The following is a 13,733-nucleotide window of genomic DNA, read 5'->3' on the forward strand; positions in this document are numbered from 1 at the left end:
GCCGTGCTATCCATCTTTTCATGGATGCGGACCAGATGGCCAGGCCCCTTGGCTGAGAAACAGCCCCACAACATGATGCTGCCACCACCATGCTTGACTGTAGGGATGGTATTCTTGGGGTCGTATGCAGTGCCATCCAGTCTCCAAACGTCACGTGTGTGGTTGGCACCAAAGATCTCGATCTTGGTCTCATCAGACCAGAGAACCTTGAAACAGTCAGTCTCAGAGTCCTCCAAGTGATCATGAGCAAACTGTAGACGAGCCTTGACATGACGCTTTGAAAGTAAAGGTACCTTACGGGCTCGTCTGGAACGGAGACCATTGCGGTGGAGTACGTTACTTATGGTATTGACTGAAACCAATGTCCCCACTGCCATGAGATCTTCCCGGAGCTCCTTCCTTGTTGTCCTTGGGTTAGCCTTGACTCTTCGGACAAGCCTGGCCTTGGCACGGGAGGAAACTTTCAAAGGCTGTCCAGGCCGTGGAAGGCTAACAGTAGTTCCATAAGCCTTCCACTTCCGGATGATGCTCCCAACAGTGGAGACAGGTAGGCCCAACTCCTTGGAAAGGGTTTTGTACCCCTTGCCAGCCTTGTGACCCTCCACGATCTTGTCTCTGATGGCCTTGGAATGCTCCTTTGTCTTTCCCATGTTGACCATGTTTGAGTGCTGTTCCCAAGTTTGGGGAGGGTCTTAAATAGTCAGAGAAGGCTGGAAAAAGAGATAATTAATCCAAACATGTGAAGCTCATTGTTCTTTGTGCCTGAACTACTTCTTAGGCCGGTTTCACACGTCAGTGGCTCCGGTACGTGAGGTGACAGTTTCCTCACGTACCGGAGACACTGACACACGTAGACCCATAAAAATCAATGCATCTGTTCAGATGTCATTGATTTTTTGCGGACCGTGTCTCCGTGTGCCAAACACGGAGACATGTCAGTGTTCGTGGGAGCGCACGGATTACACGGACCCAATAGAGTCAATGGGTCCGTGTAAAACACGCACCTCACACGGACATTCTCCGTCTGGGGTCCGTGTGCGTGCAGGAGACAGCGCTACAGTAAGCGCTGTCCCCCCCACTGGTGCTGAAGCCGCGATTCATATCTTCTCTCCAGCAGCGTTTGCTGCAGAGAAAATATGAAGAATAGTGTTTAAAATAAAGATCTATGTGTCCGCCGCCCCCCCCCCACCCCCTGTGCGCCCCCCCGCTGGTCTGAAAATACTTACCCGCCTCCCTCGCTGCTTCCTGGTCTGGCCGCGGCTTCCACTGTATGCGATCACGTGGGGCCGATCATTTACAATCATGAATAGTCGGCTCCGCCCCTATGGGAGGTGGAGCCACATATTCATGACTGTAAATGATCGGCCCCACGTGACCACTAGAAGCCGCGGCCAGACCAGAAAGCAGCGAGGGAGGCGGGTAAGTATTTTCAGACCAGCGGGGAGGGCGCACAGGGGGTGGGGGGGGCGGCGGACACATAGATCTTTATTTTAAACACTATTCTTCATATTTTCTCTGCAGCAAACGCTGCTGCAGGGAACATATGAATCGCGGCTTCAGCGCGATGCAGGGTACCACACGCGTGGGTACCACACGCTCCGTGTGGTACCCACTCGCCATACGGGCGGCACACGTGTGCCGCACGTATGGCCTACGTGAGTTCCCAGGCACACGGACACGGATAACTCTGGTACTGATTTATTCCGGTACCGGAATTATCTGGACGTGTGGGACAGCCCTTAATACTTTAGGGGAACCAAACAGAATTCTGGTGGGTTGAGGGGTTGAATAATAAATGACCCTCTGAAAAGACTTTTCACAATTTAAAAAAAAATAATAAACAAAGAAATAACATTCTTTTTTGCTGCAGTGCATTTCACACTTCCAGGCTGATCTACAGTCCAAATGTCACAAAGCCAAGTTAATTCTAAATGTGTAAACCTGCTAAATCTGCAGGGGGTTGAATACTACTTGTAGGCACTGTACATATTCGTTGCTGATTATTATGCACTATGCACTTTATGGACAACTGAGAATGTCATAAAATGAGTATCTGGAGGCCTTTATGTATTTGCATTGTGTACCTCCCATCGCTTTCCATGGTCTAGTATTGCTGCCTGCTTGCTCTCCCTTTTAAATCTGATTATTCTGATGGACTAAAATTGTTATGGTTGTAAATAATATGATTGTATAAATAAAAGATATTTTGTAAACTTTACAGAATTGTTAGTGAGGATTTTTTGACAGCCTTGGTTTACTTAGGATTACATGTATTGATTAGGATCAAAAAACGCTCTGTGATCTTTATGCATTAATTATCTGATGAAGATTTGATCCAAGGACTGATGAAAATCGGTCAGTTTGTTGTGCATGAGAAAAATCAAATGAGCTGGAAAAGTCCTGGCTACTGGTGAGAAGATTAGATTACAGCAGTCTGGATTGTAACCTGCCGGTCATCTCCAGAAGGACAGCCCGATAAACACTGCACTTCTAGAACTGTGATATGTCTCTTCAAAGTAACTCAGACAAATATAAAAGTGATGTTTTGTTATACTAATCCAATAAAATACTAATAATAAAAATCTCTAATAACGCAATCTATACAAATATCCTCCAAAATAATACAGAATGCTCTCTACTGCCATGGGGTTAAATAAACCCATTTCCGGTTGCCCTGTTGGGGGGGACTTTCTGTATTTCCAGCTCTACCAATGACTTCATGCGTCTACTGATCCACTAGATAATGTTCTCTACCACAGTCAGTACCCCTGGTACAGTTGGCATTTTCCTCCTATGGAGTCATTACACTGATTACTATGGCTTTAGCCTATAGAGTAGCGCAGGCCTTGATAGCTTTTGCTTTGTCTGCCTCCTTTATCGACACACTATAAAAATAAATGTGCTAATAATGTGCTCCTTGTTTTGTAATCCGCCGGCGGACAGGGACACTTCTGCTTCGTGCTGTGTTTCATTCCAAATCAGTCACAAATGAGATATGACACTGAGAGCTGATAATTGTGGAGAAAGAGCAGTCCTGCTGCCACAATCACTTAGCGCGGCTAAAGACGCCTCCTGCTGCTCCCTGGTACAGTTCTCACAGTCATCTGGCGCAGGTCCATACCCTTCACGATGACAATCTGAAGAGGAGATGCTGGCGGCTCCGGAGATATAGTGCTCAGAGAGGTAGCGGGGCTTAATGTTCCCCTACTTATGTGGGCAGGATACAGTATGGACACAGGAACATCAGATAATGCACTTCTCCTTCACAGTTTGGACATAACTGGTCAGGTGGAAAAGCTTCGGCCCCCAACATGGAGGAAGCAATGCTCACATGTGCCACGGCAGGTAGCAGACACACACGGTGCGGACAGTGTGGTAGGGTAACGGTAAAGTAATAAGTCTGGGCCATTGTCCATCATGACAAGATTAAGAATCTGTGTAGCCCCCCCAGGATAATTTTCCATTTCCTCCTCCTTATTCCTCTATCAAATCCCAATTTTTTCATGTAAATGCAAATAAGATTATTACAATGCTTATGTAATTATAATAATACTTGTAAATGGTGTTTACAGGGATGTTACGTAAAGGCGTTGCGCCTACTGTGTAAGTTATCCCTTATTGACGGATGTGGTCCAACCATTGGGACTCCCAATGATGCCAAGGACGGAGCAGAGGTTGAGCATGTGCACCTCCCACCAATCATGCTCTGTGGGACTGTGTTATACTGCGCTGTACTCATCCATTTCCAGCAGTCCCATGGAAAACTAATGGAGTGGTTGTGCACATGTTCCAATCTGACACAGCTCTGCTGCAGGACCCCCAACGTTCAATTATGTATTTCCTATCAAACCTTCTATATTTGGTACAAGTGATTTAAAGCTCCTAGACCCCAACAAAGAATCCATAACCCACTAACCCACCATGTGTTATTCATGATCTGGGGCAGAGGGGCTTTAAGGCTCCAGGGCCTGGCTACGACTGCTTCCTTACCACCCCATGGAAAAGCATAGAAAGGAGAAGGGAAAACATTTCTGATACATTCAGTTCCCACTATTTGCAAAGATATAAAGATTAATTAAAGGGGTTGTCCAGTACTTGGACAACCCCTTCTTGATCTAAATGTTTGGAACCGATAAAGTAAATGAAAAAACCTATACTCACCTCCGGTGCCATCCCAGCGGTGTCAGCGCTCGCGGTCCCGAGACTCTCGTGCTTTTGTTGTGACATGCGACCTCAGTGCCCAATCAGCGCTAACGTCACTGTCCCCGCCTTTGGACAAATCAAACATGAAAAGGAAGTTCGAGCTGCAGCAGCTTTCTCACTTCCTCTTCATTTTGACAGGAGGCGGGGACACAGACACCAGCGCTGATTGGGCACCGAGGTCACATGTCACAACAACAGCACAGGAGCCCCAGGAACGAGTGGCGACACCTCTGGAATGGCGTCAGCATGGAAAGGTATAAGCTTTATTATCTTATCAAGGTCAAGTGTGGGGTTTGAGAAGAAATTGTCCAAGTAGTGAACAACTTGTTTAAGTCTATTTTTGATAAGCAGATCCTATATAATAAAAAAAATAAAAAAAGTGTACATCCAACAAAGCTATAATTTACTGTACCTTCTCCAGGACTGCAAAATTGATAGTCTGTCCTGATCAATGCCAAGAGTCAGACCCCTGCCAGTCTGATATTGTCAGCCTGTCCTTTGGGGTAGACTCATACTAGTAGAATATATATATATATATAATAATAATAAAAAATAAAAAAAGAAAGACAGACAGAAAGATTTTCTTTCTCACTTGTCATCCGTGTGTGGCTGGGCTGGGCATTGTGGCCCTACATGGCCAGTGAAACATGGACAGATGAATTCTGCATAAAACGCCTTTCACATAGGGAAAGGATCCATGAAAAGTGAAGCGTAAGCAGTCGGTTCTCTTCTCCAGTCTATGGGCGTTGTATCGTTCTTATTAACATGGCTATCCCAGAATAAAAAAAAGAACATTACAAAGATACCAGGCAAAATTCTTTATCTGAGCATAGTTCAGTTTGTTAACATGCCAAGTCCATAGTTACAGCAAGAAGATGGCCGCCATGTCCACATGCTGCAGTAACGCCCGGAATATGGGCATAGTCCTTGGCAGTAAGCTCAGTCACGGCTTTCCTGTAGTATTATAGTGCCACAAGGGAACCAATAACTTTTGTACTGAGGGAAATGATCAGCAGTTCACAACACGGAGCTCCATGGTCACATCCTAAGGCCTCATTCAGACGCCTGTGAGCCACATGCGTGTCCTGTGTTTTTCATGGGTAGAACATACAGTAAAAGTATAGTAATGGGTGTAAGTTCTTGTGAATGAGGCAAAATGTGCATTATCCTGTGCCAACCACACAGGGGAAACTGAGCTGTTTTTTTGTGCTCCACTCGGAATTGAGCTGTTTTTCTATCCAGTGTCCTCTTGATTTTACGTTTAATGTCAGATGCTTTTCTATCGACTTCAATCGTGATAATTTTCCATTTCTTGGAAAGGATGAGGCATTGGATGGAGATATGTGTCCACTTAGTGATAGTCCCATTGTTTTAGATATTTATCATCTCTTTCAGAATTTAGTGATATTTTTATGTTATTGGGTATATAAAAGATTTTGTGATATACATGGCAGAAATGACCGACCTCTCATGGTTTATATTCATACATGATCGGACTAAGGACATTGCGTTACACCTCACGTCTATATTATCAGGACTTTGCAACACATCACCGGCAGTTACCATGATGCACAGCAATCAATAAACCAAGCACAGAACAAGCCTTTCAGGCCACTTACGAAGCCTCTAGAGTCTATTATAACCTTTTAGCTCTTAACTACTAGACCTAAAATGCAAACACATTTATCATTTCCAAATATAGATTATTTAAAAATGTAGCCCCCCGCCACAGAGGTCAGGATTTATTTAAGCTGGGTAGTTTTGGAGATGTCAATAAATAACATAAAGTATTATAATTCAATTTATTGTTATATTTATGGTGATATTGACTCCTGATTGATCCGGACCTAGCCAGATTGCAGGATTTTGCTGATGTCTTGTCCTCTGGATTCTTTGCCTGAACTCTTGGCAGCGTTCCTGATTACATTCCTATTTCATGCTCAGCATACTGACTGTTCCCGGTCTCGACCCTTGGATCTGTTTCAGGTTATGCTGTGACCAATCTATGGCTATGCAGGGATTGCAACCTGGGGATCTTCCAACAGAAAATTCCATATCTCAGAGTAGTGGTTAAAAGGATGTATGCCACGGATTAAAAAAAAAGAAAAAAAAAAAAAGAAAAAAGGCCGATAGAAAATATACTGCGCCCCTCGTTGGTCTTCATGCTTCCTGCATCTGCGCCACTGTGACCAATGACATTTTAGTGACTGACCTGGGGAATTTTCTACTCCCAATTGTATACTCTCTGGCAGTGGTTGTAGACACACACACACAGTATGTATGTATGTATGTATGTATGTATGTATGTATGTATGTATGTATGTATGTATGTATGTATGTATGTATGTATATATATATATATATACATACACACTGTATATACATATACAACCCCCGATGGCCCCACATCAGTGTGATACATCACTGCTGTGACTAGTGATTGGCTGCAGCAGTCACATGCCGCATAGCCCATACAGTGACAACAAGTAAAGAGACCAGTTTCTCATTGAAAGAACTAGTTTCTTTTTTTTCCCCCACGACCCTCAACTCTTTGGAGGCTTTTCACGTAGCTAAGGGTTGTTTAAACACAAGATCCCGTTTTACAAGACTTTTACTTTAAGTGCACACGTTCAGGATTACTTGCAGAAATTTCCTGAGGAAAACAGGACATTTTCTGCGAGAAATCCACATGCGTTTTTGGTGCGTTTTTTTTGCGGATTTTTCCGGAGGTTCCTAATGCAATAATATAGTGGGAAATCTACAAAATTAATGAACATGCTGCGCTTTTTTACCGCAATGCGTTTTTTTCGGACAAAACACATCATGTGCACAAAAATTGCAGAATGCATTCTTAATGCATAATGTATGCGTTTTTCCCCTTTTTATAGCGAAAAAGCGCAAAAAATCTGCAACGTGTGCACACAGCCTGGGGCAGTGCTAAAATATATATATCATTCAATTTCATCAGGTTTTGGTACCAAAACCGCAGTAAACCCTGATACCTGCGTATTTGCAGCGTTTTTGCACTACTCAATGAGTGTAAAACCCTGCAAAAACGCTGAAAGAAGCGACATGCTGCATTTTACAAAAATCAAGCTCTTAAGATAAAACAGTCAGGAAAAAACCAAGGGGTTTGTATGAGATTTCTAAAATCTCAGACTTTGCTGGTACTGTGAAACACAGCTTAAAATGTGCATTAAAAAAAAAAACTAGGAAAATAATCCTGCAAAAACGCAACATGTGAACATAGCCTTAGGGTATGTGTCCACGTTCAGGTTTGCTTCAGGCTTTGGTCAGGATTTTATGCAGGTAAAATCCTGACCAAAAATGCACCTGAGGTCACTGGCAGGTCACCTGCGGTGTTCCTGCGTGTTTTGCTCATTGTAGCAACATGCTGCGTTCTGAAAAAACACACCGCATGTGCGTTTTTTTTAATGCACAGTGGAGACGGGATTTCATTAAATCCCCTCCACTATGCTGTAACATCTGGACGCTGTGTTTCTGATGCTGCGGCTCAGCGCTGCGTCAAAAACGCAGCGTTTCCTGAACGTGGACACATACCCTTAGGGTATGTGTCCACGTTCAGGATTGCATCAGGATTTGGTCAGGATTTTTCATCAGTATTTGTAAGCCAAAACCAGGAGAGGGTGATAAATGCAGAAGTGGTGCATATGTTTCTATTACACTTTTCCTCTAATTGTTCCACTCCTGGTTTTGGCTTACAAATACTGATGAAAAATCCTGGCCAAATCCTGATGCAATCCTGAACGTGGACACATACCCTTAGTGTTACGCAAGGAACAGACAACAGATATTAACAAGAACAAGAAACAGCAGCAGTCAGCACAAGCAATGAAATAAGTCAAAACCGCACGAAGCTGCAACTATTAGACCAAGTAGTGAATTTTGCATTTCCTGTAAGTGGCGGAAAAGCTGAGCTGTGAATGAAATCAATATGCTTCTAAAATAAACTACCCTGTGAGATAATGTATAGGACAGTCACATGCGATGCTGCCCGTGCTCAATAATTAACAAGTTTATTAGTCATTGCTGACAGTTGTCGAGAAATATATCAGACAAGGGGATCAGTTCACGAAGACGCCTAAAGTCACACTGATAAAACTAATCACAAAAAGGAAGATGCACAAATATTAAAATGCCAGAAAAGAAAATGTCACTGTGCTCCAGAATCCTGTAAAACTATCTATCGGTAACTAATGACAGATGTAATATCACCTAGGGTCTCCTACCTCCATCAGTGAGGCCTCATTCAGACATGTGAGTCTCGCGTACGAGTGCGGTCCATGGTTTCACAGATGCCACTTGTACCAGAGACAGTTTATGAGGTGATTCACATGTCTGTGACCGTTCCTGGATCAGACCACTGTAAAATCTCGGAGACATGTCTGATTTTTATACGAGTTTCGGGTCCATGAAAAAACCTGACCTCCCTCAGATGCCATAATTTTCATGGACGGTCACACAGGAGGGTGGATCTCATCGGCGCCCCTGTCACGTGATTGTGATGGGTTGTCATGACTAGAGCTGAGCAAATATATTTGTCTCCCTCCTTATTCAGCAAGCTATAGTGCTTACCGAATAAGCTACAGCAGGAACCCGGATACCTGGAGCGCTCCCGATAATCAGCTGTTAAGCTCCGCAGCTGCATATGTCACGGCTGTGTCACTGTCACAGCACATGCATGGAGAGCCTGTGTGTTATGACAGACAGCCGTGACACAAGCAGCTGCGGCGCCGAACAGGTGATTATCGGGAGCGCTCCAGGTATCCGGGTTCCCACTGCAGCTTATTCGGGAAGCGTTTATTCGGTAAGCTTGCCGAATAAGCAGGGACTCGAAAAAATTCGCTGTGATTTTTGCTAAGCATAGCAGAGCTGATCAGATGGTCGCAGCTTCAAGTCTCCAAAGGCTATGTGCCCACAATCCGGAAGTAGCAGCACATTGGATGCAGAGTATGTTCGCTGCGTCCAAAGCGCTGCCAGCTATTGAATGCAGGTAAATTTGCATCTGCTCACTGAACCGTGCGGATTCACCGCATTGAATAAAATCTATTGCTTAAATTTCTGTTGCGAAGACTAGTCTCCACAAGAGAAATTGACATGCTGCGGTCCTGAGAGACGCGCCACATGTCCGTCTCTGCAAGTGAGCCGCGGGCATCTGTGCACGCATAGCGGACTGATACTTCTAGAAATCCCATCCACTATGCTGTAACATCTGGCTGCTGCCGGTTTGACATTGCATAAATACACAAAATCAAACCCGCAGCAATTCCTGATCGTGGGTGCATACCCAAGGGCTCTTTTCCACTTGCGAGATAAACGTCCGTGTCTCTCATGTGAAAACCAAGCTGTGGCGCCGGCACTCCAGAGCGGAGCGTGCGGCCGCATAGCAACACATGGAGCTGCACGCTCCGCTCCAAAGTGCCGGCGCCAGAGCAGGGCTTTCACATGCGAGACACGGACGTGTTTCTCGCAAATGGAACAGAGCCCTAAAGGGAACTATTGAACCATGTAAAAAGTAAGAATAAAAAGTTAAAAAAAATAAATAAATTAAATAATTAAAAAAAAAGATCAAATCACCCCCATTTGCCCCATTGGAAATAAAACAATATAAATACACTTTTTGTATCGCTGCATTCAGAAATGTCCAATCTATCAAAATATAAAGTAAATTAATCAGGGGCCCTAACTACAGGAAGAACAGTGAAGGATCCAGAGTATAGTGAAGTAGGGAGGTATTCAGGAGTGACACTTGAGACATACTGCAGCTTTGTCAATGTGAAGAGTGTTATCATCCAGCTTTGGCACCGTGGCAGTCACAACGGTCACAAATTAGGAAGTCTTATCAGTGTGCGCCAGCAGCGGCTTCCTCATCGGGTTCCACTATGACACACAGCCTATCCAGAAAAATATACATGTGGCAGCACACTAACTAGATTGTAGGGAAGCACATTGTACAATGCCACCCAGAAAATAAAGACATCAAATATTTCCATAAGCTTGTCGGCAGCAACCTGACACTTTGGACTGAAAAAAAAAAAAAAAAAAAAAGAGAACAAGCCACAAGTGCATGTAACTGTATGTAGAAATTAAGGTTTAGTAGGAGAGTTTGGGAGTCTGGGATTAGATTGACATGGGGACCTTGTATATGACATGGCCGCTGCTCCACCGCACCAAACGATGCCACACTGTAATGAAGAGAACCCTAAAGCTTCTGGCTTCGATCCAACGTTGCCTTTTGTGGGACTCTACCGGCCACAATGCTACAACGCCTGCGAGCCCCTACAGATGGGCCACGCAGATCAGTACACGTGCTCCTACCAGGAATGGACAAGGAATACGACAGCACCACTGTCATCCATGTGTGATGGCACTCCCAATGTGACTAATGTCCCCGTTTCCACCATACACACTGGGACCAGTGGAACAGGAAGATAATTTTTTTTTTTGAGTGGAAGAGATAAGAGAATGGGCACAAGAGTATCCTGGAAACTCCATGCAGGAATTATTTCTGGTCTGAGTCAGGCTGCCGTCACACTAGCAGTATTTGGTCAGTATTTTACATCAGTATGTGTAAGCCAAAACCAGGAGTGGGTGATAAATGCAGAAGTGGTGCAGATGTTTCTATTATACTTTTCCTCTAATTGTTCCACTCCTGGTTTTGGCTTACAAATACTGATGTAAAATACTGACCAAATACTGCTAGTGTGACAGCAGCCTCAAACTCAAGTATCTGAAAGACAGGTCCATCATGTGTCTTGAGGTATTCCCTGCCTTTTTTGTGTCAAAGTTCTTCCAAATGGCATAGGTACTTCATAAGTTGTGCGCAAAAATAAAAAATGCTGTTATTCCTTGATCAAGGATCTATTTTGTGACTTTCTATTGTAAAAAGTCATACGTTTCACAAAAATTGTACACCAATAACTGGTATGTATAAAATCTGTCCGTGGGGGAGGGGGAGGCTGAAGGATATGTGTGCCAGATTTTGTGGCTTTATATAAAAGTCGCAATTGATGAATCAGCTGAAAACATCTGGAAAAGCCACAGAAAATAAATAGAAAATTAACTAATCAACAGACAACTTTAAAGTTGTTGTCGGGGACTTTAACATTGTCCGATCCTTAGGACAAGTCATCAGTGTCTGATTGGTGGGGTGCGACACTCAGCACCACCACAGACCAGCTGTTCCCAATGTCGGCAGCCAGAACTGCTCAGCTGCGGACAGAATAATGGCCGCGACCACATACTGATGAAGTCCACAGTTGTGTTGTTTAGCAGTTCTGGCTGCCGACCCTGGGAATAGCTGATCGGCGGGGGGTGCCAGGGGTCCCACCCTCTCCAATCAGACACTGATGACTTATGCCAAGGATCGGCCATCAGTGTTATAGCCCCGGACAACAACTTTATAAAAGGAGCAACTTGTTTACATTATCTACAAATCAAAAAGTCAGTAATTGAGAGTGTTCACACCAAGAAGCCGGAGGAAAAGCAATAATGAAAAGGGTCCCAAGCGTTCATGAGGCGAAGGTCTGGCGGATTGTCACCTCATGGCTATACACGAGGTGCACACCACACACGGGACATACGGACAGGACATCGGAGGGATGGGTGGTCAGAGGGTCATCACTATGGACACCATTACATCCCATACCAGCTGTAACACGGCCATGTGCCCAGGACCTTACACTATACCAACCATGTAATGAGTGAACGATCCGGGGTGTTTGTCTGGGCATGGTGCCCCCAGTACAGATGGGCGCCCCCGTACAGTTCGGCTCCCCGGTACAGCAGCGACCCCCAATGCAGAGCGATGCCCCCGGTACAGATAAGCGCCTCCGCTACAGAGCAGCGCCTCCGCTACAGATCGGTGCCCCAGGTACAGAGCAGCGCCCCCGCTACAGAGCGGAACCCCTCGGTACAGAACGGCGGCGCCAATACAGAATGGCACCCCCGGTACAGATCGGCGCCCCCGGTACAGAGCGGAACCCCTCGGTACAGAACGGCGGCGCCAATACAGAATGGCACCCCCGGTACAGAGCAGCGCCCCCGCTACAGAGCGGCGCCCCCGGTACAGAGCGGCGCCCCCGGTACAGAGCAGCGCTCCTCAGAACATGGAACAAGCGGTGCACGGCTTACAGCAAGTCCAGACCCCGCTTCCATCGCTCTCCGAGGGTATCAGATCAGTAATGAGGGGCACGGTGCTCAGCTGAACACTAGGTGGGCGACTAATAGGTAAGAAAGTACCCTTTAAAGGGATATAATTTGCAGAGACTGGTGATCCCTTCAACATGAAGTCATCAGTTGTGGCAGAAGTTCTGGCTCCCAGTATGGGCCACTGAGAGCCCAGTGATCGCTGCACAGTGCAGTGCACGCCATGCGCAGCCCCCCTGACATAGGAAGCAGGATGGCAGCTCCGGGCTTTCTTCCTGTCTGCCCTGCACTGACATTATTAACCTATGGAGTGCTGGACACTGCAGCATGCCATGCACCCAGGACCATCACTGGCCGTGCACAGGGCTGCCAGCTGCCACTCACCATACACCATGGCCCCGCCTGTCTCATGCAGAAACCTGAAGCGACGGTTCTTAAAGAGCCAGATGGTCAGGATCGTCAGGATGAGGAGAAAGTTGAAGACGAGCAGCTCCAGTGCCCCCTGATGCTGGAAGAACTCCAGCGCCCTGGAGGAGCCCGATGCCCTGCTGTGCCCCATGTCCGCCCGCTGCCAGCGCTACTTTATAAAGAGCTCATCTGACATCTAAGTGTCACATAGCGGCTGCACCCGAGGAGGGGCTACACGGCTGTATCACTGGCTCCGCCGCAGCGCTACGCATGCTGGGAGTTGTAGTTTACAGCCCGCTGATTGCCGGCTCGTTATATAGCGGCTGTGGCTGCCCGAGGACTACAACGCCCACAGCTGAGGATGCTGCTCAGTTACACGCCAGGTAGAGAGCGCCAAGGTGATGGTTCCCCGGCACACGGCCGCTGCTGTGTCATGGACAGCTGCGACTGACTGCAGCTCACTGAGCTCAGTGCTCAGCACTTCCACAACTTCTCGTCCTGCACTCACTGTGGCGGGATAATTAACCCCTACCGCCCCATTACACTTTCAGAACTCTTGTATACCAGGAGCCGTCATGTTTGTATTAGGTCTTGTTCACACTTTGCAGATTTTGCTGCGGATTTTTCCGCAGTGGATTTGGAAAAACCGCAGTGCAAAACCGCTGCGGTTTTCACTGCGGATTTTCCTGCGGATTCCTCTGCAGGTTTTCAACAGCACTTTCCTATTGGTGCATGTTGAAAACCGCTGCGGAATCCGCAGAAAGAAGTGACATGCTCCTTTTTTTCCGCAGCAATTCCGCGCGTTTTTTTAAGGGATTTTCCGCAATGTGGGCACAGCGGTTTTTGTTTTCCATAGGGTAACATTGTACTGTACCCTGCATGGAAAACTGCTGCGCATCCGCAGCAAAAACCGCAAAGTGTGAACATAGCCTCAAGGGCAGTGGCGTAACTAC

At 46.0% G+C, this 13,733-nt stretch overlaps 1 protein-coding gene across 3 annotated transcripts in view; it reads right to left on the bottom strand.

The window, feature by feature from the left end:
- SLC9A9 (solute carrier family 9 member A9) overlaps positions 1-13,112 on the bottom strand; it is a 1,256,356-nt gene extending 1,243,244 nt beyond the window's left edge. For all 3 annotated transcript variants that reach the window (XM_077290810.1, XM_077290809.1, XM_077290811.1), the window contains exon 1: positions 12,757-13,112. In XM_077290810.1, coding sequence (XP_077146925.1) covers positions 12,757-12,931 — 175 coding nt within the window. In that variant the 5' untranslated portion in view covers positions 12,932-13,112. The remainder of the gene's footprint in view (positions 1-12,756) is intronic.
- Positions 13,113-13,733: the final 621 nt, after the last annotated feature.

Source organism: Ranitomeya variabilis, chromosome 2 (genome assembly GCF_051348905.1).
Source record: "Ranitomeya variabilis isolate aRanVar5 chromosome 2, aRanVar5.hap1, whole genome shotgun sequence".
Lineage (NCBI taxonomy): Eukaryota > Metazoa > Chordata > Amphibia > Anura > Dendrobatidae > Ranitomeya > Ranitomeya variabilis.